We start from the raw sequence: 26,828 nt of genomic DNA on the forward strand, positions 1-26,828 counted from the left end.
TAAAATATCCAACCTAAATTGATTTACAAAACAAAAAATAAAAATAAATAAAAATAAAAAGCAATTTTCAGATATCTCAATTAACCTAAATTATAAAAAAAGTAACAAATTTGTTCCAGCGTTGGTGTTGTAGACCAATTTCTCCGACCAGCTTAGGCCGCATTGTTCTGGCACTGCCCTGGGTGTCCGCAAGCATGGTCTGAAATGCCACTTCGTAGTCTCCTACACCAGGTCCGCATTGGAGGTTGCTGCTTTTCCAGTGGTGTAACCCTTTGAATATCAGATGTAGGAGAGAATTTGTCAAGCAACTAGGAATTATTCCTGACACAAGGAATGCAAACTCCACATACAAGAATCTGTCACCAAAAACAAACACATGATAGTGAATTACACACTAGAAAAGAAGATGTTATAAACCAGATGAAAAAGCACATACCAGTGTTATTTTAATGTCCTTTAATCATGAATCAGTAGATTCAAAACATGGAAGAAAAACATTATAAGTGGCTTCATCCTCCCACTGCAGCTCTGCACTTTTGGAATTAAGAGGAAGCTTCTTAAGCTTTAGGGGTATCGCCACTTTTAGTTCCTTTAATTGTGGAAAGGGCAGTGCTTCCACATAGATGTTAGTGAAAGAATTGGAGTTTTGAGATAAGAGTTTAGAGGATCACTCTCCTCCCACAAAAATCAAATAATAACACAAACTTCTTGCTTAAAATCTTGAAGATGTTTGTTGCTTTCTCGATCAAGACTTTTTTTCTTCCACAAAACATTGAACATACTTATTTGTTTATTTTTCCCTACTCCTCCCATGCCATATAAGCCAATAATTCCCACAAGTACTTGTTTATTTTTACCAATTCCTCCCATCCCATGTAAGCTAATAATTCCTGCAAGTACTTATTTGTTTAGTTTTACCCGTTCCTCCTATGCCATATAAGCAGATAATTCCCACAAGTACTTACCTGTTCCTCCATGTCGTATAAGCCAATAATTCCCACAAGTACTTATTTGTTTACTTTTACCTATTCCTCCCATGCCATATAAGACAATAATTCCCACATTTTCTCTAAGGGCATCTCCAACTTTACTAAATATTGATTCCAAGCCTACTTTTGTTTAGTAAAGAGACCTTTCATCCATTGTTTGTGCACGCACCCGCACACTTAACAATTGGAAAATTCCCTTATCCAATAGCTGTTACTATAGCGCCACTATTTCCCCCCTTTCAAGCACTGAATGCCATAACATAACCGTCCATTTCACTTTCAAGTTATGAAAATCTTTTCACATCTTTCCATAACCGAATATGATCGAACACCTGCAATACAAAATAATTTTTCTTCTCAAGCTACCCTTAAAAATCATATCACAAATCACATGCATTTATATACTACATTCTGCTTCTAATAAACACGCAAAAATAAAAATAAAAACACCAATAATTCTGTATCATAGATATTCTGATCCACAGCTATCTTATCCATCCACAAAAACCTAAGCAATCAAACAATCTATTAAGTTTTCTTCATAAATTCTATTGTCTTATGGAAATAAAGTTAAACATAGATATAATAAACTCATCATTCAAATTATCAATAACTAATTAAGAATCAAACCAAATTAATACACATCTTTTTCATACCTGACAAAGAAGGGGATGCGCAATGGCTGGATCACTGACTGCTTGTAGAAGACTGTGACTCTCTTTCTCCCTACTCCTCCCATCCCACATAACCAAACAGTTCATTTGTTCTCCCCCGAAGGGAAAACTGATATTCTCCAACCAATAATGTCGAGAGAGAAGAAAAGCACGGCCATTGTGGTGTAAAAAAATGAGGGTTACCTATTTTAGTAAAGTAGTGTTTGTCGTTTTATTCGGGTTAAATAACATTTTCCCCACTCATGTTTAATAAACAAATTTTAGCCCCTCCTGATTTGGGAAACACAAAATTGCACCATGTGATTTTCTCGCGTTGTTATAAAAATCCGCAACAACCAGCGAGACTTGATCGATCTTGGTAGGATCAAATCCAATGGGTGTGTGGTGTTAGACTTTTTATTATGGTTCTACACTTTTATACGAATGTGGTCATACGATTGTGTCTCTTCTCTTGAGCAGTTGTCTTTGATGGAAAGACAACTGCATATAAAAAGGAGACTTTACAGGTCCCCATTAGACGCAATTTTCATTTTAGATTCCCAGAAACCATCATTCTAAAATTGCAATCAATGGAAGATCCTGTAATTTGAAGGAGCAAGAAGATTAAACAATAATTGTTATGGCTGGAGGTTTGTCATTTACTTCCGCATATATTCCATGGAGATTGTATGATGAAACTGATTGCATTATCAACTTTTATATGAATATTGGAATATGAATGTATTTTTACATGTGGTTGTGGATCAACCAGCAAAGTGAGACGAGCAGGTCGATAATGGAAGATAAATAGGCCGAAAGTAAATAGAAACAAAAAAGGATTTTTAAAGAAGTGTGGCGGCTGATTTCCAAGCATATGTCCTTTGTTATTTTATTGCTCATGATTAACTTTACATTCAGGGCAATTACAGGGGGAAGTGTTAGCAAATAAGTGCACAACGAGGTAAACCGTCTGGCTGTTCTCTCTTATTCTCTTTGGGCTGACTATTTTTCTTTTAAGAGTGTAATGAAATGAAGGAGGTTTCCCTTTTATACCCTCCGTCTAACTGTGGTTGAGGGTTGGTGATTACGAGGAGATTTAAACGCAAGATCCCTCCTAATCCGGATTGTATTAGGTATGCCATGCCTAAGACAGTCAGCCACATGCCTAAGACAGTCAGCCACTGCACTAGTGCACTTGAAGCTGTCAGTCTTGATGGAGAAGTCTATGGTTGGGGCGATGCCACATGGGAAGAGAGTGGCCTTTGAGAACAGTAGGTGGACAGATTGCGTGCATCCTATGACTAGAAAATCTATCTCAAAACACTTCGGGACATGAATTTATGTGGCCGACGGATCAGCTATAACATTTGGTTGAAGAAAGAACATTAGCTAGAATAGAAGGAATTAACGATGTCTTCAGCACATGGCATGGTTCAATGGTTACGGTTGCAAGAAATATGAAGTAGTCCAAGCAACGATTACAATTAAATTTTTTTTTTTTTTGGACTATGAAAATGTTTAAGGAAAGCAAAACTTCTGATCAAAGAAATTAGACAACTGGGAAGAACTTAAAAAACAGCTTAAGAGATTTGTAAGAGATCTCCTTAAGAAGGTGCAATGGTTAATTTGGACCATCTTAAAAATGACCCTTTCACATTAAATTTACATGGTACCACTTCATTTAATTCTCCTTTGCAATTAAATTTTACAATTATAATGGAATCCAACACCATAACCTGGAAATTAAAGAACAGCATATGATAAAATACCAACCATTGGATTTTCTCCTCCTCGCGGATCAATGCTACACTGATCACGTTTAAAGACACAAACAGGTATAGGAAGAGTGGTTCTTCGGGCATTGGTTTGGATAACAGTGAAGGTTGTCCAAAGTGTTTCTTTAACTCCTAGAAGGCTTTCTCGCACTCTTCTGTCCATTTGATACCCTTGTTGCCCTTTAACACCTTGAAGAAGGGCAAACACCAATCCGTTGCTCGAGACACAAACCAGCTAAGGGCGGCTACTCGCCCTATCAAACTTTGAACTTGTTTGAGCTTCGTTGGACTTCTCATGTTCAACAGCGCTTGAATTTTTTCTAGATTCGCCTCAACACCGCGCTGGTTTACCATGAATCCAAAAAGCTAACCTTGAATGCACACTTCAGAGGGCTTATTTCATTTAGTATTTTCTAAGAATATTGAATGTCTCTCTAAGGTGCTCGACATGGTCTTGTGCATTTTTTGACTTGACTAGCATATCGTTGATGTATACCTCTATGGTTTTGCCTATCAGTTCAGCGAACATTTTGTTGCTAAATGTTGGTATGTTGCTCCGTTGTTCTTTAGGTTGAATGACATGACTTTATAACAGTATATACCATGGTTGATGACGAATGAGATATGCTCCTGGTTGGGCTTGTACATCAAGATTTGGTTATATCTCGATAAGTATCCATGAAGCTAAGTAGAGCTTTTTTAGTTGTTACATCTACTAGCTGGTCTATCCAAGGTAATGGGAAGTTGTCATTCAAGCACGCCTTATTCAAGTTTGTGTAATCGACGCAGGTTCTGTTAGGAGATCATGCAGCGGAAAACATACATTCGAGATAATAACATAGGAATAAATCATACCACACAAAGAGACATGATATTTATGTGGTTCGGTATAACCATCCTACATCCACGAATGAGGGAAATCTACTATATATAGTTTCATGAACATGATATACAAAAGTACACAACACCATAAACCCAGTATATAAAACAGAGCAAAAACATCCTAATTTCTAACCACGCTCAACCTAGTATCTAGAGTGGAAACAATCCTAGTTTCTAAGACATTCTCCTCATGGTGTTTAATAACTCTTACATCAAATACTCTGTGTTCTCATATTCACTTATAACCTTGAATTGGTTCTCACTCTTATATTTATAGGTAATATATGGGATATTTTATTTCTAATAGGACTCATATTTCAATTCCTATTAGGATTCCTAAATTATATTCCTGTTTACAATTGTATTATTTACCAAATAGTTTTCCTAAAGACATACAATTTTACATGGGAACAAATAGGAAAGTGGGCCATAATATCCCAAAAATCTCCACCTTGGCGAGTTTTCCATCACGGCGATGAGCATGACGAAAATAACGCTCCACCATCATTAGGGATGGGCACGGGGTGGGGGACTGGGGATTGGGGTCCTCGGACCTGTACCCGACTCCTTGGGGTTCACCCATCCCCACCCCATCAGTAGGACAAGGATGTCTTGAGATTTTATATTGTCCATCCCCGCCCCGAACCAGAGGTCAGGGAATTGTGGGTATCAATCCCCATGGGAATTTTTCCATCTCAACAGAGAATTTTCCCTGGGTGGCTTATAAGAATTATTTTAAAATATTGATTTTGTATAATTCTCCTAAAATGTTCCCAAAGTTTAGATAATTTACTTAGAAGAGAAACTCAATTACCTTAGTTTATGTAATAGTGCAATAAATTTACAAATTACAAATCTTTAAGAGATTAATTACTTACTTACAATGTGATTAGATTATTAAGTTATTAAATTGTATTGAATTAATTGACTAAATTTTAAAATATTATATAGAATATTAAAATTAAATATCAAGATTGATATTTGATAACTCATAAATCATAATCAATTATTTGATTTAATTACTTTTTTAATGAAAAATTTTTAAAGAATCAGAAACCATTAATGAAATTCATGACTAATTAATAAAAATAAAAATCAAGATTGATACATCATACATCATTGCATCAAGTCTTAACGAACCATTGAATAAAAATAAAACAATGTTAATAAAGTTTGTGACTAATTAATTGATTAGAAAGACATGAGAATAGAATTTGTGTAAAATAAAACAATGTTAATAAATAATTAATTAACTAATTAATTGATTAGAAAGACAACAAAATTTGTGCAATTTGATATTTATTTTCTAATATAGATTTCTCCTAAAATGTTCCCAAAGTTTAGATAATTTATTTAGAAGGGAAACTCAATTACCTTAGTTTATGTAATAGTGTAATAATTCAACAATTCAACATCATGAACATAACAATATGATTAAACAAGTCAATGTAATTTGTAAACCATTAAAAATAGTTAAAAAAATTAATATAACAATATGATTAACCTAGATTTTAATAAAGAGTAATACTACACTTACAAATAAATTTTACAAAGATCTTCATATAAAGTGATGTGACAAAAAATGAATGGAAGAGTGAATATAATGAGTTTGACTTTTCGTTTCACTCTTCCATTCATTTTTTGTCACCTTACTTTGTATGCAAATCTTTGTAAGGTTTATTTGTAAGCATAGTATTATTGTTTAATTTATTACCCCACTTTGGATCTAATATGGTAAAATAAATTCTAAATTTAAGAAATTATATTACATAATCATTCATCTTATTTAAAATAAGCTGAATTGTATTTCTAATAATTTATAAAATTTTGAAATATAACTTATTCACATTTAGTTAAAGATAATAAATGATGTAATTTAATAATGTGAAGCATTGAAGAAGATACTTGGACTTTTTAAGTCATATTGCTTTCGTTCAAATTAATAATCAAATGATGAAATGATATATAAATTAATAAACAGTCTTAGATTAATAATATTTATTCATCTAATATAAGATAAAAATGACTAAATTGCACGTATATGTATTGAAATACTAAATATAAGACCTATTTTATATTTCATTTAGATATATAATAATATATACATTATTATATAAAAAAAAAGGTATTTAGATATATAATAATAATATTACATTATTGTATAAAAGAAGGGGCTAGGCTACAATTTTTCAGGGCAGGGCAGGTCGGGGATGGCATGAGGCGGGGTTTTCACGAGGCCATCGAGGGCGACACGAGTTAGGGTTTTATGGGGCTTTTTGGAAGGGGGGGGGGGGGGGGGGGGTGAGGCGAGTTCCCGTCGAGGAAAACTAACCTTCATTCCCGCCTCGTCCCTGGGTGCAGGGATTTTTTTCTACCCACCCCAACCCATCACCCGAGAAATTTGGGGAATCCCCGCCCCAATCGGGTCGGGTTGGGGTGGTTCCCCATCGGGGCAAGCGAAACGGCCATTTCTAACCATCATGGCATCCAAGTCACAGACTAACCTTGTCTATTTTTTCTAGTATCCAGGTCGCACAGTAACCATGTCAAATTTTGCTGCCAAGATTTGAGAATGATCCACCTATAACTTAAACTTGTTGTAGTTCGTCTCTTATGTGCATCCACTATCTCAAAAGAACTCATCTCCCAGGTCGTAACTTGGAGCTCTAATACCGCTTGTTAGAAGATCGCGTAACAGAAAACATACATTTGAGATAATAAACACAGGAATAAATCATACCATACAAAGAGACACGATATTTATGTGGTTCGACATAACTTATCTACATCCACGGTTGAGAGAAATTCACTATAGTTTCATGAACACAATATACAAGAGTACATGATATGATAAACCTGGTATATAAAGCAGAGCGAAAACATTTTAGTTTCTAACCATGCTCAACCTAGTACCTAGAGTGGAAACCAATGTTTTTAAACCCGGACTAGACCAGACCAGTCGATCTGATCGGTTCGACCGGGTTTTGTTCAAAAATCCAGTTCACTAATACAATAAAAATGCATTAATTATTTAGACCATTTTAAACTGTTGTTGGACCGGCAAGACATTGCCAGACTGTCGGTCCAACTGGCCTGATAGCAAAATTTGGTCCACAATAAATCAAAATCCCTAAAACCATTTCACCCCATCTCTCCTTCTTCATTTGACATTTTCAACTTCGAAACAGCTTTAGCCTTCAAAGTTCAGCTCTTATCTCTTACCAAAGAAATTGATTTTGTTATTCAATTGAATTAAAACAAAAACACCCTAAATAAAAACAAACTCACATGTTCGCATATTGTGTGAGAGCATTGAGACAAAAAACACCATCGATTCAATCCCATTTCTCTTGCATTTCTATATATCTGGGTTTCACGTGTGACTTGCGGGCAAGTTGCTTTTTTTGGTTTATTTATTTATTTATTTTGTTTTCGTTTTGTTTTTAGAAGGCTGAAGCAAACCAAATCCACAATCCAAAATTGTAACTTGATGATATGCAGGGGAACTAGGCTTGAAAATCTCACCTAAAAAAGAAAGAGAAAAGGACAGGAGAAAGAGGAGAGAGAGAAAAAAAGATGAAGGAAAGAAGAAGCAGAGGAAGAAAAGAGGAGATGAGTTGATCGGTGAGAAAACAAAAAAAAAAAAAAAAAAATATATAATATATTATTATATATGAGAGAGAGAGAGAGAGAGAGAGAGAGAGAGAGAGAGAGAGAGAGAGAGAGAGAGAGTTGTTGACATCAGCTCTCTGACCCGCTAATCATGCCAGTTGGATCACCTAGACCGAAAACCGGTCATTTGGCCGAGTCACCTCCAGGTCCGGGTTTCAAAACATTGGTGGAAACAATCCCAGTTTCTAAGACACTCTCCTCATGATGTTTAATAACCCTGACATCAAATACCTTGTGCTCTTACATTCTCTCATAACCTTGAATTGGTTCTTACCTGTATATTTATAAGTAATATATGGGATATTATATTTCTAATAGGATTCATATTTTAATTCCTATTAGGACTCCTAAATTATATTCTTATTTACAATTGTATTCTTTACCAAATATTTTTCCTAAAGACGTACAATTTCATATGGGAACAAATAGGAAAGCGAGTCATAATATCCCAACAGGTTCGTCATTTGCCATTTGGTTCTTTGACGAGCATGGGATTTGCAAGCCAATTTGAATACTTAACTTCCCGAATGAACTTGATTTCAAGGAGCTTGTCAACTTTTTCTTTGAGCACTCGAGAGCATTTTGTATCCATTGTCCTTCTTTTCTGGCAGATAAGTCGAGCCTTCGAGTAGATATTAAGATGGTGGCAAATGACCTCGTGGCTTATACCCACCATGTCGATGTGGATCCAGGCGAAGACGTCCAGGTTTGCCTTTAAACATTCAACCAATTGTTTAAGCAACTTCTCGTCGAGGTTGCCCTCCTCAATCTTAAGCGTGTGAGTAGGTTCTTGCTCTTCGATGGAGACCTCGCGCAAATCCTCTATCGAGCCAATTGAAGGTTCGTCCTTGTGAGCGCGAGGATCAATGGTATCCCTGCTTGGTCTAGGCTGAGGCTTAGTCCTTGTGATCATCATTGCTTAAGGTCACGTTTCCTTGTCCCAGTGCAAGTGCAAACCGACGCACCATTTGTGGGTGTCCAATTGAAGTGAAGTGTGATCTTTGCGTGCTCGTGAGGAATTTGCTTGTCTTTGGCGTGGGTTCAAACCAGCAGGCTGGGCTTGATCATGCTCTCACTAAGAGTGAGCAATCTCACGACGACCTTCTTGATTGTTGTTTTCAACATTGTCGGCACGGTTAGTATCAATTTGGCTCTTGGAATTTCAGGTGCATACCATAATTGCTATGGGGCGGCTGTGATTGTTGTTGATGAATACGATTTCTTAGGGGAGACCCTCTTCTAATGCCAAAATATTGTTACAAAAATACGCAATAAATAGAGTTACCCCATTGACCTTGGTGGAATTGGATAAGATGCGCATGATTATGGAAAATCAGCAAGTGATTGATTAGAATAAAAATAAGAAGAAACAAAAAGGATTTTTGAAGCTGTTCAGCAAGTTTGAATGAAGCTTATGTCCAAATGTTATGTTATTAGGATGCTTTTGGGTTGATTACAAGAGAATTTTGAGCCGCTCGCTTACAAGAATAATGAATGGTGAGCTGTTCGCTTACAATTATAGTGTTTTTTTCTCTCAAATGCAAAACCCCCTTTCTTGATTTTATAAGGGTATTTATACTATCCGATTACAACATGAGAGATTTTAGGGATAATGGCCTGATTTTTTGGAAGTTAATCCCATGATTCTTGGCATGGTTGATACTTGATAGGCCGCAATTGTACGAACTGTTTCCGTGATCTGCTCGTTGATTTCCGTAGATAATGCTTTATCCTTGATTTTTAGTGATAAGGTATATCTGTAAGATGGAAGACAACTGCCTAGCAACTGGCTCTAATATGATCGTCGCTATGCTGTCTTTCCCGTGCTATAGCTTGCTCCGAGCTGGTGGCATAATAGTGTTAATTTGGCACCAATCCAATTAATTTTTTGGTTCGCCCTTTGTACGCCGTTCTACTTGACTATCTCAAATGCTTTTATCAAAATTCCAGATGCTTGCATGGCAAAGCTATCCTCAATGTAAGAGCATAATAAAATAACTACCAGTTATTTTCATGATTAAATAGTGGTTTGCTTATAACTGAGTCATACAACCAAACAAAATTTACACAAAATTTATGTAAAATGACTACGTTGTATGACTCAGTTGTAAACATACCATTGCTCTTCATGATTTGTCCTATATTGGGATTCTCAGATATCACAATTAACTTCAGATAAAAAGAAAATAGCTAATCTTTAAGCCTGGGTTCTTGGAACAATTTGTGAGTCAACCATTGAAAGAAAGTTCCAGATCCAATGCTCTATTGAAGAGAGAACAATATTTGGTAGAGGAAAGAAACATTACATTGGATTTTTAAAATGCAACTGCAATGGTATCACACAGACCCAAAAGGAGTTCAAAATTAACAAACAAAAGGCCATGTTATCCAAAATGTTAATTCTGAAACAGAGGACTTAAATACAACCAACTTATTCTTACATATTGGCTTCTTGACAAGATTATGGCCTTCTCAGGTAAAAAAGCAGAGAAGACTGCAGGGACAGAGGAAATGAAAAATAGAGATAATCAAATAACAGGCAATCTACTCATTACTCCTGATTCAGATCAACCTCAGAGTGACTCAATTTAGGGAAGGCAGTGGCTAGGCTACTGAGTTACCAAGCACATCGGCGGCGTGATCTGTGACTAGCTTTTGCTCTTTCATTTCCCTTGTTGGTTTCTTCTACTTCTTCTCAGATGCCACTGCTGTATTCTGCTGAGCAATGGAGAGGCAGATGAGAGTTAATCATTCATGAATTTGAAGCTGTAGAGACTGGTAAAGTACTGACCAATCTTTCCGCAGCCTGTATGACAATGAACCATCAGTTATCCAAATTGATTCCCACATGCTCAGAAGAACTAGAATGTAAAAGGCAGTCACCATGATTGTTTAGAATGTCCAACCTCAATTTAAAATGACACAATTCTCAGATAAAATTTTTGAAGTTCAAAAGTTCCATAATGTTATTTCGAAGAAAGAAAATCTTTTTTAAATTCTCACAATGATCTACCAACTAACAAATTTTGATGAACTAAAGCAGTTGCCACAGAACATCATTTTTGTTTGCCTGCCATCATGTATGGTGCCACAATAATTGGCCATCATGTATGGCCAATTATTGTGGCAAGTTGAAAACTCAATATGCTTAATTTCAATCTGAATATCAAACATGAAGCAGAAAATATGATCATTTAACTGTACATTACATGCAATCTTCTTGTTATGTTTGATTTAAAACAACCTCAAAAAGTACCTTGTTTTGGAGGAGACAGGGTTTGGCCACTGAGTTTCTTCCAGCAACTTCTATCATGAGTCTTCCTGAATTGGGTACAAAGAGTGGACGGAAACAATTGCAGGATGGAGCAGGAAGACTCATGTTTTTGAAAAGAATATCAGGAACTCCATGGAACTGGCCACAGCATAGTAAAGTACAAATTTATTATCAAGAATAAACCTAACTTTAAATTGATAAAAAATCTGAATGGTTAGATTTTTTAATATACTGGTTAACTTTAGATTGTAAAAGAAATAGCAAACCTTTGAATCTTGATCACAAGAGAAAATTTTTCAAGCAACTAACCAGCTCCCTGACACCAGCCACATGCATCCAAGAATATGACACACACAAACATAAAGGCTTTTAAAAGCAAATTACAAATCAGAAAGAAACAAGAAACCCAAATATATTAAATGGAAGAAAATTAGCAGCACATACCAGAAACCATTTTTGAAACAGGCTCAAAAATCTACATCCCGTTAGTAAGGTTGGAAACAAGGAAGAAAAGCACTTCGAGTGGCCTCGCTCTCCCATTCCAGCCCTTTCCACCAGTTTTCATTTCCACTAATAACAATTTTCTGTCCCTTTGCACTGTTGGCATCAAGTGGAAGCTTCTTAAGCTCGGGGCATACACGTACATAAAATTGATTAAGATGTGGAAAGGGCAAGGCATTCCAATAAATGCTCTTCAAATTTGGTAGATGCCGTATGTTTATAAAGTGAAGTTTTGCGAAAAGGTTTAGATTTTCCATCAATTCTGGAAATTCTTCAATCAATTTTCTTTCACTTATTATTTCTTTAATCTCATTACAATGAGATACAAAAAGATACTTGAGGTTTGGAACAAAAACAAGCCATGTCAAGTCTCTTATTCTAGAGCAACAAACTATTTGAACTCTGTTAAGGCTGCAGAAATTGTTAGGTTCTCTTGTTTTTTGCACTACTACCTTTACATGCTCCATCTTCAACTCTTCCAAATTTTCACAATTTTCAATTTCCAGTCTGCGAAGATGCTTGAGATCTGCTAAAGACAAAACATTGAGCATCTTAGAATCGTCAAGGCGTCGAAGCGTTAGACCATGAGTATAATTCTGAAACTTGTGGGAGTTCAGAAATGTATGGAGAGCATGACAGCTTTTTAAGGTAATACTCAGCACACATAAAGATTCCAAACCAAGCAATTCCTTCACCAAATCTTCTCCACCACCAAACAGAACACTATTTTCTACCACTTCTTGATTATAACCACAACCAATCATTCTCAGTATATATAATTCTGAAAAATTGGATATCAGTTGACTTGGAATTGTACAGAGCTTGTATGTATACTCCAGGCTTAAACATTTAAGATTTACCAAAGCTTTTAACTCCATTGGTAACTCAATTATTGTGGACCATGACAGATCAAGATGCTGCAGTGATACCAAATTTGAAATCCCAGATGGTAATTGTAATAGAAAATTATTATAAGATAAGTTTAAGACTTTGAGGGAAGACATGGATTGGAAAAAGCTACTACTAATCATCTTTAGGTTATTACCATTAAGAAACAAAGTCAAGAGATCAGGACAAGTGGGCGTCACTGATAATTCCTCAATTTTGTTTTCCATCAGGGATATCCTTTTCAATTCTTCCCATTCTTTGATCTTTGGTGCTTTAGTTAATCCAACACCCACCTGAACTAAAAACTTTTGCTGCTCCTCCTTAATGTCACATGCTATCCACAAAGTCATATCACGAATCACATCATGCATTTTTACAAAATAATCTCCTCTTTCTTCTTCTTCTTCTTCCAATAAACAGGCATGAACAAGAACACCAATAATGTAGTAACCATGGCTGTATACTTCACTTGGATCATATACATCCAAAAAGTTCTCACAAAACCAATAATCTATCAATTTTGTTTTAATAATACTAAAGTCTTCTGGAAATAAACTACAATATAAAAGACATGATCTAATCTTGTCATCAGGCAAACTATCATAACTAAACTTTAGAAGGGGATACACCTCTTTCTCCATACCTGGAAATTTAGAAGAAGCTCTCCTTAACACTTGAATTGCATATCTACATTCTTCAGGTGTCTTCTTGCAAGACATGGCTCTACCAATTGTAATGAGTGCAAGTGGTAAACCGCCACACTCTTTGGCCAAAAGTTTAGCTAACTCCAAAATATCAGGATGACTATCAAGAATTTCTCTCCCAATCTTTTTCTCAAACAATTTCCAAGCTTCCTCTTCTCCTAAACATTCCACTTTAAACTTCCTATCAGCTTCCATGAGTCCACAAACATCAAGAAAACGAGTAGTGAAGACTATTTTACATCCAACTTCCACACTACGAAGAGGGATACCCACTTTGATCAAATCAACCCTCTCCCATATATCATCTAATAAAACAATAAACTTCTTTTTGCGCAAAATCTTAAAGATGTCTGATGCTTTCTCATCAATACTTTTATTCTTCCATGACTCTCCAACTAAGCCTATCTTTTGGCCGATCCTTTCTTGAATCTTCTCCAGTTGCAAATCTCTAGACACCACTACCCAAATCACAGTGTCATAACTATTTGAAAAATCAAGAAGCTTATTGTTAATTTGGATTAAGAGGGTAGTTTTTCCAACTCCCCCCATGCCATAGAGACCAACCGTTCCCACTTGTTCTTCCTCAATACATCTCCAAGCTTCATCAAATATTAATTGCAAACCCATTGTAGGCTCACTAGGCCTTTCCTCCACCACTGATTCTAGGGGCCTCTCCGCCACTACTTCAAAAGCACCTTCACCCTTTAAAGTACAAACAAGTCTCAGCTTTTTAGCTACTTTCTTCCCAAATTTGTAGCTTGAATTGCAATTCTTAGAACAGTAGCCTCCACAACATAATTTCTCAATTTCTTGAGATCTAATTTCTGGTACTTCACCCAGCTCCAGCTTCCAAATCTTGCACCCTTGAAGCCAGCCTTGCACTTGATCCGTCCGTTTCATTTGTTGCTGTTCAGAATATTAACCCTCCTCATCACATCGTTTCTTGCTTCAATCAGTTTCTGCAATTCAGTCTGCAAGGCATCAAGATTATCTTTGGATCACTTTATACCTACCTTTCCAGTAGTGCAGTCTAAGATCCGAGAGACAATTGGGTCACATGAGACAGAGGCCGAGCAAACATTACCCATCGATTTCAACAAGGAGTCGAAGAAATGATTACTGAGTGGAGTAATTGAAAACTCGTTGTTGTATACGTTATAAGGGCATCTCCAACCCACGCCAATTTGTGTAAAAAACACCAATGGCGTGAGTTGTTGCTCCAACCCACGCCAAACGCCCGCCATTTGGCGCAGCACTGTAGCGCCAATAATTTTTTTTTTTTCTTTTTTGTTTTATTTTTTTTATTTTGTTAAGTTAATTTGAGTATTAAATTTTACATCAAAAATCATACCAAATTTGATTATTTATATTAATTTAATTAATTATTATTATAATAATAAATCTACTAATTATATAATTAAAAAATGATAAAAATTAAAACTAGAACTTCATTCAATGCAAATGTTAAACATAATAACTCAATAAAAATAACTCAGAAAATTAAATTACTATCGATATGAAATTTTACCTTTGTATTGTTTTTTTTTTTTTTATCATTTTATATTAGATGTATATTTTTCTATATTAAATGTAATGTTTTTTTTAAATAAATGTTATTTTTATAAATTAGTATAATTTTCAAAATAATTATTATTTAATAAAATATCATTCCCATATTTAATTAATATATACAAAAATAATGAGTGAAATATATTAATTATTGATTATTAGCGCCAATAATTTTTTTTTACTTTTTTTTGTTATTTTTTTTTATTTTGTTAAGTTAATTTGAGTATTAAATTTTACATCAAATCACACCAAATTTGATTATTTATATTTAATTTAATTTAATTATTATTTATAATAAAATTTATAATAATGAATAATTAAAAAAATGATGAAAATTAAAAATAGAACTTCATTCATGCAAATGTTAAACTATAATAACTCAAAATAAAAATTAACTCAGAAAATTAATTACTATCGATATGAAATTTTACCTTTGTATTGTTTTTTTTTTTTTTTTGTATCATTTTATTTAGATGTAATATTATTCTATATTAAATGTAATGTTTATTTGATTAAATAAATGTTTAATTTTATTAAATTAGTATAATTTTCAAAATATTTTATTATTTAAAAAAATATCATTCCCAATATTTAATTATATATACAAAAATAATGAGTGAAATATATTATTATTGATTATTAGCGCCAATAATTTTTTTTACTTTTTTTTTTGTTTATTTTTTTTTATTTTGTTAAGTTATTGGTATTAAATTTTACATCAAAAATCACACCAAATTTGATTATTTATATTTATTTAATTATTATTTATTTTTAATAATAATTTAATAATGTATAATTAAAAAAATGATGGAAAAAATTAAAATAAACTTCATTAATGCAAATGTTAAACTATAATAACTCAAATAAAAATTACTCAGAAAATTAATTACTATCGATATGAAATTTTACCTTTGTATTGTTTTTTTTTTTTTTTTGTATCATTTTTATATTAGATTTAAATCTTTTTTCTATATTAAATGTAATGTTTATTTGATTAAATAAATGTTTAATTTTATTAAATTAGTATAATTTTCAAAATAATTATTATTTAATAAAAATATCATTCCCAATATTTAATTAATATATACAAAAATAATGAGTGAAATATATTAATTATTGATTATTACAATAAAAGAAAAAAAAATATTCTAAAGAATATTCTTTTTGATGCAATATTTGGTGTTGTGGGTTGGAGATGGAATAGTGTTTTGCACCACATTGGTTTAATGGGTTGGAGATGGTCTAAGCAATGTTTTAAAACCCTAACGGTTGTCAGACCCAACAAAGTGACCGAGTCGCTGGTTGATAGGTCCAAACCAGCGACATAAGAAAGTTTTTGAAAAATTTATTAGTCCTTAATATTTTAATGTATTACAAAAATACCTCTAAAAACTTCAACTAATCCCAAAAAATTTTAATTTTCTACAAAAAGTCCCAAAAATTTATTAGTCCCTAAAGTTTTGAAGCATTAAAATACACCTAAAAATTTTAATTAGTCCCTATAGGTTTGAAATCTAGCAAAAACCTCCGTAGAACCTGAACTAAATCAGAGAGGCCGTCGGGTCCAGATCCGGGTTTCAAAACACTAGTTATAAGTTGCGTTGGTCAAAGGGGTTATTTGATTTGATTTTCTCAAATACTTATAAACTAGTATATTCATGAATGAGGGTAAAATGGTATTTGTGTATAATATTATACAAATCTGTTAATTTTTACTAATGTTTGTTAAATGTTTGGGTGTACTTATTACTTTCCAAAAGATTTGGGTGTAGGGAAAACTACGAGGAGGTAATAATCCCTTTGCTTTGTCTATGGAAAGTAAAACGCTTAAATATTGAGCAAACCTGTATTTAATAACTAGGCAGTCATTTCAAAATGCAAATGAATGTTTAACTTTTAATTAACTGCCCGGCCTATAAGATTGATCAAATTAAGAATTTTAGGGGCTAGCCATTTACATAAATAACCAGTGTTGAATAACATTATTAGAGTGCCAGGGGGGAATATGAGAGAATTTACGTAGGAGGAGCTAGCCATCGAAGCCTAGTCTAATTTACATAAATTAAGAATGGTACGGGCTGGGCCGGGGTATGTCGTCCGACCCGGCCCGATAATTTTAGTATTAATTATACTAAATTACTCTTATACTATATATTAAATTACAAGATTATCCTACACATATATACTCATTTTTCTCAAACCCTACATGGATGGATGGATGCACTTTGTGGAAAGTTATTTATATATTTGGTGAGTATTAAAAAATAAATTAATATTTAAAAATTGTTTATAGAATTAAAAATAAAAATAAAATTGAAATTTATTAATATTTAAAAAATCACATTATAAAAATGGGCGGGCTTGAGCCGAGCCTGAGGTTATAAAAAGCCCGTCAAGCCGGCCTTGGGCTTTAGTTGTGATACCCGTGACGGGCTTGGGTCGGGCTTGGGCTTTTGTTATGAGGTCAGGCTTGGGCCTGGGCCAAGGGGTACCCGATCCCGGCCCGGCCCATTGCCATCATTAGTTCAAATCCTTCATAAGTTGCTACTAAGGATAGTTACTGGAGCTCTTACCCGACCGGTAGTTTCAGGGTCCCAGAGAATTAGTTGATCCTCGGTTGCTAATAAGGATAGTCACTAGAGCTCTTATCCGGCTGATAGTTCTAAGGTCCCGGAGAATTAGTTGAGATGAGCGTAAGTTGACTTAGACACCCTCCGTTCATAAAAAAAAAAAAAATTATTTCACAATTTACCTTTATATATTAATATATATATGAGTACTGATCTATTTAAAACTTATTATAACTGTAATACCAAAGGGATTTCTATAATTAACACATCATATTTTGATCAATGTTTAGCTGCATTGATATTTTGGAGAAGATTTTTAAATTATTTTTTTTCTTTTGAATAAATATTAAATGAACAAACTCTTATACACAAACTATCACAATAAAATTGAAGGATAAGTTCATATAAAATTCAACTCAATAAATAGGATAAATGTTACATTATGTTATTTACAAAATTATAAAATGGCTTCTCAAACTTGGAGACTAATCACTCTATATTAATTGCTACATATGTAATCTCTTTGTCATTAGATTTACATTTTCAAACTAGTAATAGCAGAAGAACCCCCACCAATTTGGCATAAGGTTTTTACACAAAGAGTGTGAGTGTTAACATGACATTGATTCATGTTCGAGTCATCTCGGTCCCTAATGGGGATAACCATTGGGGAGTATATTCGGTCGTTAAATTTAGACCCGACGGATAGATGAGCATTAACTTTAATATTGTAATAAAACCTTACACATGCACAACATATAGGTATTTTTAATTTATTAAATTCACACACACACACAAAAACATGTCATAGTGATTAATATATTTAGATTTATAAATATGTATATATATTTATTAACTTTCTAATATATATTGGAAATAAAATTTATATTTTTGCAAGCAAGTATATAATATTTTTTTTTCTAAAAGCAAGTTTTACTTTAATTAAAAAATAATAATTCTTGAATAAACTAAAAATAAATATAAATGTAAATTAGCCATCTAACAATCATATATACATGCAATATATATATAGGCCGAACGAAATACACCCACCCATAGTTTGCTATAAAGATAACGTGGTACCTAAAAAGTAAAAAGTATAAAAACATCAATTACCTACCTATGGTCCAAATCTGTTAGTAAAGTTAATTTAAAAAATGATAATATGATAATTTTATATCCAAAAAAAATATAACATTCTGCCCAATTTCTCTCTTTAATATTAATTTTTTTATAATCTTTCTTCTCAGTTTTAATTATTTTATTTTTATAATTAATTTTAATTAAAATCTTGTCTTCATCTTCTTTGTCTCTCGCCAGAACTAGAGGACAACCATCAGCAAAAATGACCAAAGCCCCAAAAAAACCTCACTCAAATCACCAAAAGATTCAATGCAAAAAATCCCAAAGAATCACTCTTCAAACACTCAAAAGAACCAAAACACGCAAGGCACAAAAGGCTTGGGGCAAAACCTCAAACAAGTGGTGAACTTGGAAAATCAATCATCAATGCCAAAACCGATCAGAAATCCCCAAAAATCAAACAAAAACACACAGAAAAAAAAAAAAAAAAACACTCTCAATTAATCTCCAATCATCAATTTCCCATCAAAAACACCAATCAATCCCAATTCAACAAACAACAAAAACCCTAGGAATTCAATGGGCGGTGAAATGTGAGCAAACGACGAAGGGGAAAATGGGGGTTTTGGAGAGGGCACACCGAAAAGAGGCAGGGAGAGGAAAGGTTTTCGGTGACGGGGCTTCCGGAAAATGGGTGGGGAAGTGCAATAGCTTTGCAAAAGACCCCCCTTTTTTGCCCTTTTATGAGAGAGATGAAGAAGATGAAGACGAAAAGAGAGAGAGGAGAGAGGCGTTCGATCTGGTCATATTCTGGTGCCGAGTTTATGCCTAGTGACTGGAGGAAAAAGAGGGAGAAGGAAGGGAGATAATAAGAGAAAGGGGAGAAGAACTGAAGAAGACAAAGGATAAGAGATTTGGGCGGATTTTTTTTAATATTTTATTAATTCAATTTTTTTAACTTTTTTTTTTTATGCACAAACCCTACAACACAAAAAGCCAAAATTACCCCCACAAAAATGATAGAATGTCGATAATACCATTTTAGTTAAAAGATTTACTAACAGATTTGGATGAAAAGTGGGTATTTATTATTTCAAAACTTTTTGGGTACCAATTTATCTTTAAAGTAAACTCTAGATATGTGTAAGTCATTTCCCATATTTTTTATCTACGTAATAAGTCACTAACATGGACACCTTCTTATTGAAGCCAAAATATTTATAATTGTATGTTTGAAGCTCCCTGGCATGAAACTTTTGGTATTTTTGTACTATATTCATCCTCGTTCATTTTCTTGTCTAATTTCAGTAATGATTTCTTATTCAGTTAAAATATACATAACGTGTTGCTCATTTAGATTAATAAGGAAGATATTAATATCAATTTGATTAGTGTTGTGAAGTTGTTGAATCTAATCACTCAATTTTGTAACGACTTTTTGATATTAATTTTCATACTCAATTTTGTAACGACTTTTTGATATTAATTTTCATACTATTCTAATGGTAGTAAAACAATGAATCAAAATCTTAATACTACTAAAACATGAATTATAAAATAAGAAATCAAAATAATTATTTTTTAATCAAAATAATAATTTTTATAACTATATTTCATTAAGTTATAACTTGTTTATACTGATCAATTTAATTTGTGCCGATGAATGTTGTAGGGTTGCCATACTATATATATATATATATATATAATATAATATATATAATAAACAAGTGCAAAATACTGGTTTAGAAATTTAAATGTAAAAGAGAAGCAGTATATAAAAGAGATTTTTCAAATTGATGTTCTATTCATATATCTTTAAAAAAACATTTATTTTAGAAATCGCCTGTTCTTAAGAATCATTTTTAGTCAATCTTAATATTAGTAATTTTAGGAACTGCAGTAAAATATTTGGAATTGCAGAATAAAAAATCAAGTTGTCATACTTGTGGGTTTCCGATTTCTGGTTGTTTAACGACAAAAGCAATCAAGGAACAATTTAGTTTCAATTTCTGTTCTCGAATTTCAACTCAGTGCCCAGCTGAGTACAGGGCTTTAGTCTTTGGAATTCTCTCAAAATCAAATAAAAGTGCGGAAGCCCCGATCCCATCTCGAGAACGTTTCTTTGCTCGAGGAACTGATTAATCTGAGGTGGGTTTCATTCAATTTTATGTTTTTCCATTTATCTCATAATGTTCGATGGAATGTGTGAAAGAGTTGAAGTGTGACTTGCTTTAAAGAAATAGTTTCAATTCTTGTTCCACTTCGTTTATTTTCTATGTTTATTGTGGAAGTTTGATTTTAACTTGTGAAGTTAAATCTAGAAACTGGGTACATTCTTCTTTTGAGGTGAGTTTGGGGTAGGATTTTATTGAGTTTCAGTGTAAAGGTCTGTGTATTCGCATCTTTAATAATAAAAAAAAAATGTGTTGGCTCAAGGAATTACTTGGGTAGCTATGAGGGTGTAATTGAGAGCTTAAGAATGTTGGGGATTCATTGTCAAGGGTTTTAAACGTCTTTAGCTGGCGATGTGGAGCTTAATCTTACAAAATGAAGGGATGTTTGGATTAAAAAAGGAAACTTGTGCTACTTAAAGAGGAGATATTTCCTTCAATGTAGATGCTGTATACTTCATATTGAATTTTTTTATGGCAAAAAACAAAATACTCTTGAAAAATTTTAAAATGCATTTGGCTTTAGCTGTGGTTGTAAAGAAATGAGGTCGGCTGTGGAAAGTCTTATGTTAAGTTTTATCAAAGAAAATAAAAGAAGATTTGAAGGAGAAATGGGGTAATAGAGAGAGATTTTCTCTCCAAATTGTAAGAGGAAGAGTAACTTGAAAAATATGCAGTATTGTGGACAATCGACTTCAAATTATTTATCCTGTGATAGAATTTGAGGTGAGCCTAACTCTTTACCCAATAAGACCTTGTTGAATAGGAGGATTACCCCCTCTTATAAACCAGTAGGCTTGAGTGTGCCTAGTCGGTGTGGGACTCCAACACTCCCCCTCACGGTCAAGCCCATATGTTGGGTCATGTCTGTTGATGAATGTAGTTGTTGGCTCTAACTCCTTACTTGCTAGTCAAGGACTCAGCTCAACTGAATCTAGGCTTTGATACCATGATAGAATTTGAAGTGGGCCTAACTCATTTGAGGTGAGCCTAACTCTTTACCCAATAAGGCTTTGTTGAATGGGTGGATTATTCCCTCTTATAAACCAATAGGCTTGAGCGTGCCTAGTTGCTGTGAGACTCTAACACTCTCCCTCACGGTCAAGCCCATATGTTGGGTCATGTCTGTTGATGGAGGTAGTTGTTGGCTCTAACTCCTTACCCGCTGGTCAAAGACTCAACTCAACTGAACCTAGGCTCTGATAACATGATAGAATTTGAGGTGGGTCTAACTTCTCACCCAATAAGACCTTGTTGAATGAGAGGATTACCCCCTCTTATAAACCAATAAGCTTGAGCGTGCCTAGTCGGTGTAGGATTCTAACATCCTGAATTCCTATCTTGAAGATATAACATAAATAGATGTGACACTGGTCTTGTTATTTCTTTTGCCCCCTTGTCTTCTTTTTTGTGTTTCAATTTTTTCATGTAAATGAAAGCTTCAAGAAGTGATATAAAAGGGTTGATTTATTAGATTTATATTTATAATCTTGACTGCAACCTTGCTGATTGTAGACCATGAAGTTGTCTGTATGTGTGGTTTGTGGTTGTTTTGTTACCATTGAGGCAGAAATGTTGACGCGTGACTCAATAACTTTTTACGACCAAATTCCAATGTCGACTAGCCTATTCTTTTGTGTTTCTAGTCAAGTTCTTATGTCATAAATTTATGTGTTCTGGTGGTTAATTTGATCCTTGGTATGATTGAGAAAGGAAAATTGAGGAAAAACGATCTTTGGTATGATCGAGAAAGGAAAATTGAGGAAAAATTAATACAAGTGTAAGTGATCATTATAGAATCAAATTATTAAAGCTCAAGTTTTAAAAGACCTTTTTTAAAATTCCTTTAATTTTGTGAAATATTGAGCTAAATATGCAGCCTTGCAGAAGCAAATGTCTAGTTTCTTCATTTCACTTTTTTCGGCATTCATTTTCTTTATTTTCCTTTTTTCATAAAGCTCACTTTCTCCTACATCTATTGCAGATGGATGAAGTTTCTCTCAACATTGAGCCAACAGGTGATGATGATACTGATGATTTTGAGGTTGTTGGAGATTATGCAATGACAGAATATGTAGGTCAAACTGGTATAATCCAAAATCCCCTGCCTCCCGCAGTTGGAATGGAGTTTGAAACGTACGAGGATGTATATTACTTCTACAATTGCTATGCCAAAGAACAAGGATTTGGTGTCAGAGTTAGCAATACATGGTACAGAAAAAGTAAAGAAAAATACAGAGGAAAACTTAGCTGCAGTAGTGCAGGTTTCAAGAAGAAAAGTGAAGCAAATCGCCCAAGACCAGAAACAAGGACTGGTTGTCCAGCAATGATAAAGTTCAGGTTGATGGAAAATAAAAGGTGGAGAATTATTGAAGTCGAGCTTGAGCACAACCACTTGATTAGCCCAGCAAGTGGAAAGTTTTATAAGTCACATAAGCACATAGGTCCTGGAACCAAAAGAACATTGCAGTTAGATGGTGCTGATGAGGTACAAAAAATTCGGCTATTTCGAACTGTGATTATTGATGCTGAGGGAAATGGAAATGTAGATGTTAATGGAGAATTTGGGAATAATGTTGACCATGCCAATAAATTGAAGCTTAAACCTGGAGATGCCCAATCTGTTCATAATTTCTTTTGTCGCTTGCAGTTGATGGATCCTAACTTCTTTAATGTGGCAGATCTAAATGAAAAAGGATGCTTGAGGAATCTATTCTGGACTGATGCAAGGTCAAGAGTTGCATATAGGTATTTTGGTGATGTAGTTTCAATTGACACTACATGCTTGGCAGACAAATATGATGTGCCTCTGGTTTCATTTATTGGCATGAATCACCATGGACAATCAGTGTTACTGGGCTGTGGTTTACTTGCAGGTGAGACCATTGAATCTTATACATGGTTGTTTAGGGCGTGGCTTACATGCATGTTAGGACGCCCTCCACAATCAATCATCATGGACCACTGTAAAATTTTGCAAGTTGCTGTTGCTGATGTTTTCCCAAGAGCTTATCATTGTTTTTCCTTATCGCATATCATGCAAAATGTTCCAAATAAGTTACAAGGATTGTTTGAATATGAAGCAATTAGAGTGGCATTGAATAGAACAGTTTATCACTCTTTAAGGCCTGAGGAATTTGAAACATCTTGGGAAGACATGATCCAATGTCATGGAATAAGGGATCATAGATGGATTCAAACTTTATATGAAGATCGAAGACGGTGGGCTCCAGTTTACTTGAAGGAGACATTTTTGGCAGGAATGTTTCCAGTCCATCAGAATGAGGTTAATTCTTCATTTTTTGAAGGATATCTTGAGAAAAATACCCCTCTGAAAGAATTTCTGGAGAAGTATGATCAAGCTCTACAAGCAAATTATCAACTTGAAGCTTTGGCAGATAAGGAATCAAGAAACTCAAGTTATATGCTTAAGCCAAGGTGTTACTTTGAGTTCCAACTCTCAAAACTGTACACAAATGAAATATTGAGGAAGTTCGAGAGGGAGATCGATGGAATGTACTCTTGCTTTAGCACAAGGCATATGAATGCTGAGGGGCCAATTGTAACGTACATAGTCAAGGAAGAATTTGAAGTTGATGGAAGTAGGAGAGATTCCAGAGTTTTTGATGTCCTGTACAATCCATCCGAAATGGAGGTGCTTTGTGTTTGTGGGATGTTCAATTTCAGAGGATATTTATGTAGACACATCCTGAGAGTTCTAAACCAGAATGGTGTGCCAGAGATCCCATCTCATTACATTCTTTCACGATGGAGAAAAGATATCAAACGTTCTTATGTTCTTGATCATAGCTGCAGTGGCATCGATATTGATAATCCAGTACACAGGTATGATCATCTATACAAACACATCGTGCACGTTGTCAAGGAAGGGAGGAAATCTGAAGATCGTTACAGGGTTACAATACAAGCATTAGATGAGATATTGAAGAAGCTTCATCTTGTAGAGGATGGTCAAGTGTAATCTATAAAGGTTAGGATTAGATGTGTGTATTATGTATTTGATTTTCCCTTTGTTATAATTTTATTAAATAACAAATTTAAAATAACAGATGTATTTGGGAGGGCTTTAGGCAAAAGTGCTTGTAAAAACTTATGTCTGTATTTTCCAAAACATATATCAATTACTGGATCTTAATTTCCCAGTCTTTTTGGCTTCATTTTCTATTATCATTATTATTATTATCATTATATTCATCATCGTCATGAGATCATCATCATCATCTCAAAGCTTTCTAAGATATACTGATATAGTTGCAGATACCCACCAGGGCCTTCAAAGGAGAAATCTCCTTTAGCAGGATCATCTGACTGTCAAACGTCAAATTTCATAATTGGATAAGGAGAACTGAAGCCATATGTACAAGAAAATGCAAAAACAATATCAATATGAAGCCAAGACAACCCTGAAAAGACCCTGTACAGTATTATATATAATATCATATAGATGTAAAAACTTCTTCTGCAAATGTGAATTTGTTTTCAGGTAATTCAAAATGAAGGAAACTGATAAAGATATCCATAAAACACAAATAATCTGGACTAAGAGTAGAGCAGAGCAAGAATGATGATGAACACATCGGATTGTTAGTTGGTTGTTCATTTCATATGAAAGCTTGATCATCAGTGATGGCAATGCTTGAAGCTTCTTGTTGGCTGTTATGAATTTACTTGAGCTTTGTTTATTCATTTTTTTATTTTTATTTGCAAAACACATCTCCATTTTTCGTGTAAACGAGATGTCGTTCCTACTTCGATTTCAATTTTTTATTAATCGTAAATATCACTTTTGTCCATTAAGATTTAAGAACCATCAATTTTTGGGTTTTCTGCGCTTTATCAAATGATAGGGGGTGCAAAAAATATTTCCCATCGTGCAACACGCCGTTTACAAAACGGACGACCTGTCACTTTATTAAAAAGAATGATATCGTTTACACTATATGCTACGACATCGTTTTGTACTGAGCGAAACATAATCGTTTTATTTCCTTGCAAACGACGTTTACACCAAACAAAATGGCATCGTTTTGTACTGACACAAACGACGTCGTTTTAGGGACAAATGAAACGGCATCATTTTCTGATAACAAAAACAGTGTCGTTTCTAGGAAAAGAAAACAACCTCGTCTCTTTTCGAAGAAATGACATCGTTTATGGGAAAAGGAAACTGCGACGTTTTCAAGGAACAAAACAACATCAATTTTGGGTTTTTCTGCACTTTATCAAATGATAGGGGGGTGAAAAAAAACGCTCTGTGGGGAACTCATTTCATGTCAGCGTATTCATGCCAGTTTGACTATTGCGCGACATGCCGTTTACAAAACGGATGACTTGTTGTTTTACAAAGGGGCATGACGTTGTTCACACCAAACTATACGCAGTCGTTCCGTAGCAACGTAAAACGGCGTCATTTTAGGGAAACACAATGACACCGTTTTATTCTCCTAAACACGACGTCGTTTATAGCAAACAAAACGGGACCGTTTAGTACTAAATGAAACAACGTCGTTTTGGGTAAAATAAAACAGTAATGTTTTTAACTTAACAAAAACATCGTCATTTAAGCAAAAGTGAAACAGCAAAGTTTTCTACTGATCGAAATGCGTTGTTTTAGGGAAAAGAAAGGCATTGTTTTCTTCTCACAAAACGACAGCATTTACCAATACAAACGACATCGTTTCTTTTCAATGAAATGACATCGTTTTTACCATCGTGCAACATGCCATTCACAAAACGGATGACTTGTCGTTTTACCAAGGGGACAATGTCGTTGACAACATTGATACAACATCGTTTTGTGCTAATGAAAAACGACGGTGTTTTGGGTAAAGAAAAACAGCATCGTTTTTATTTTCTACAGAACAACGTCATTTTGTGTAAATCGAAACATCATCGTTTTATCTTCAACAAAACGACGTCGTTTTTACTAAAAGAAACGTCATCATTTGTACTTATCTAAACAATGTCATTTCGTCATATAAAAACGGTGCCGTTTTGTTTGATCAAAACGACGTTGTTTTAGTTCTATGAAACAACATCGTTTGTTTCTAAACAAAATGCCGTCGTTTTCGTGAAA

At 34.1% G+C, this 26,828-nt stretch overlaps 3 protein-coding genes across 4 annotated transcripts; 1 reads left to right on the top strand and 2 right to left on the bottom strand.

Annotated features, from left to right (window-relative positions):
- Window positions 1–45: 45 nt before the first annotated feature.
- LOC116107890 lies at window positions 46–1,816 on the bottom strand. Of its 2 annotated transcripts, XR_004124550.1 has the most exons (3): window positions 1,646–1,816; window positions 437–1,321; window positions 46–356 (listed from the first exon to the last, which is right to left on the bottom strand). XR_004124550.1 is itself a non-coding variant. In XM_031394163.1 (2 exons), exons 1-2 carry the CDS (start codon window positions 1,726–1,728, stop codon window positions 86–88), a joined length of 354 nt encoding a protein of 117 aa, XP_031250023.1. In that variant the 5' UTR covers window positions 1,729–1,816; the 3' UTR covers window positions 46–85. The 2 variants fall into 2 exon arrangements, 1 of the variants encoding a protein (XP_031250023.1); XM_031394163.1 differs by lacking the exon at window positions 437–1,321.
- An 8,437-nt stretch (window positions 1,817–10,253) lies between these two features.
- Window positions 10,254–14,457, bottom strand: LOC116107906 (disease resistance protein SUMM2-like). The gene is made up of 5 exons (XM_031394177.1): window positions 14,423–14,457; window positions 11,690–14,309; window positions 11,512–11,611; window positions 11,228–11,383; window positions 10,254–10,777 (listed from the first exon to the last, which is right to left on the bottom strand). The coding sequence occupies exon 2, from the start codon at window positions 14,236–14,238 to the stop codon at window positions 11,731–11,733; it is 2,508 nt and encodes an 835-aa protein (XP_031250037.1). The 5' UTR covers window positions 14,239–14,309; window positions 14,423–14,457; the 3' UTR covers window positions 10,254–10,777; window positions 11,228–11,383; window positions 11,512–11,611; window positions 11,690–11,730.
- A 6,084-nt stretch (window positions 14,458–20,541) lies between these two features.
- Window positions 20,542–24,783, top strand: LOC116107821 (protein FAR1-RELATED SEQUENCE 6-like). The gene is made up of 2 exons (XM_031394107.1): window positions 20,542–20,708; window positions 22,716–24,783. The coding sequence occupies exon 2, from the start codon at window positions 22,716–22,718 to the stop codon at window positions 24,711–24,713; it is 1,998 nt and encodes a 665-aa protein (XP_031249967.1). The 5' UTR covers window positions 20,542–20,708; the 3' UTR covers window positions 24,714–24,783.
- Window positions 24,784–26,828: the final 2,045 nt, after the last annotated feature.

The sequence above is a fragment of the Pistacia vera genome, unplaced genomic scaffold (genome assembly GCF_008641045.1).
Source record: "Pistacia vera cultivar Batoury unplaced genomic scaffold, PisVer_v2 Contig549, whole genome shotgun sequence".
In the NCBI taxonomy this organism is placed as follows: domain Eukaryota; kingdom Viridiplantae; phylum Streptophyta; class Magnoliopsida; order Sapindales; family Anacardiaceae; genus Pistacia; species Pistacia vera.

Coding starts and splice junctions, on each gene's coding strand:
- LOC116107890 (XM_031394163.1), bottom strand. CDS start 1,728: ATGGGAGGAGTAGGGAGAAAGAGAGTCACAGTCTTCTACAAGCAGTCA. Junction 357..1,645: donor CGCATCCCCTTCTTTGTCAG/GTATGAAAAAGA, acceptor TTTTGGTGACAG/ATTCTTGTATGTGGAGTTTG.
- LOC116107906 (XM_031394177.1), bottom strand. CDS start 14,238: ATGAAACGGACGGATCAAGTGCAAGGCTGGCTTCAAGGGTGCAAGATT.
- LOC116107821 (XM_031394107.1), top strand. CDS start 22,716: ATGGATGAAGTTTCTCTCAACATTGAGCCAACAGGTGATGATGATACT.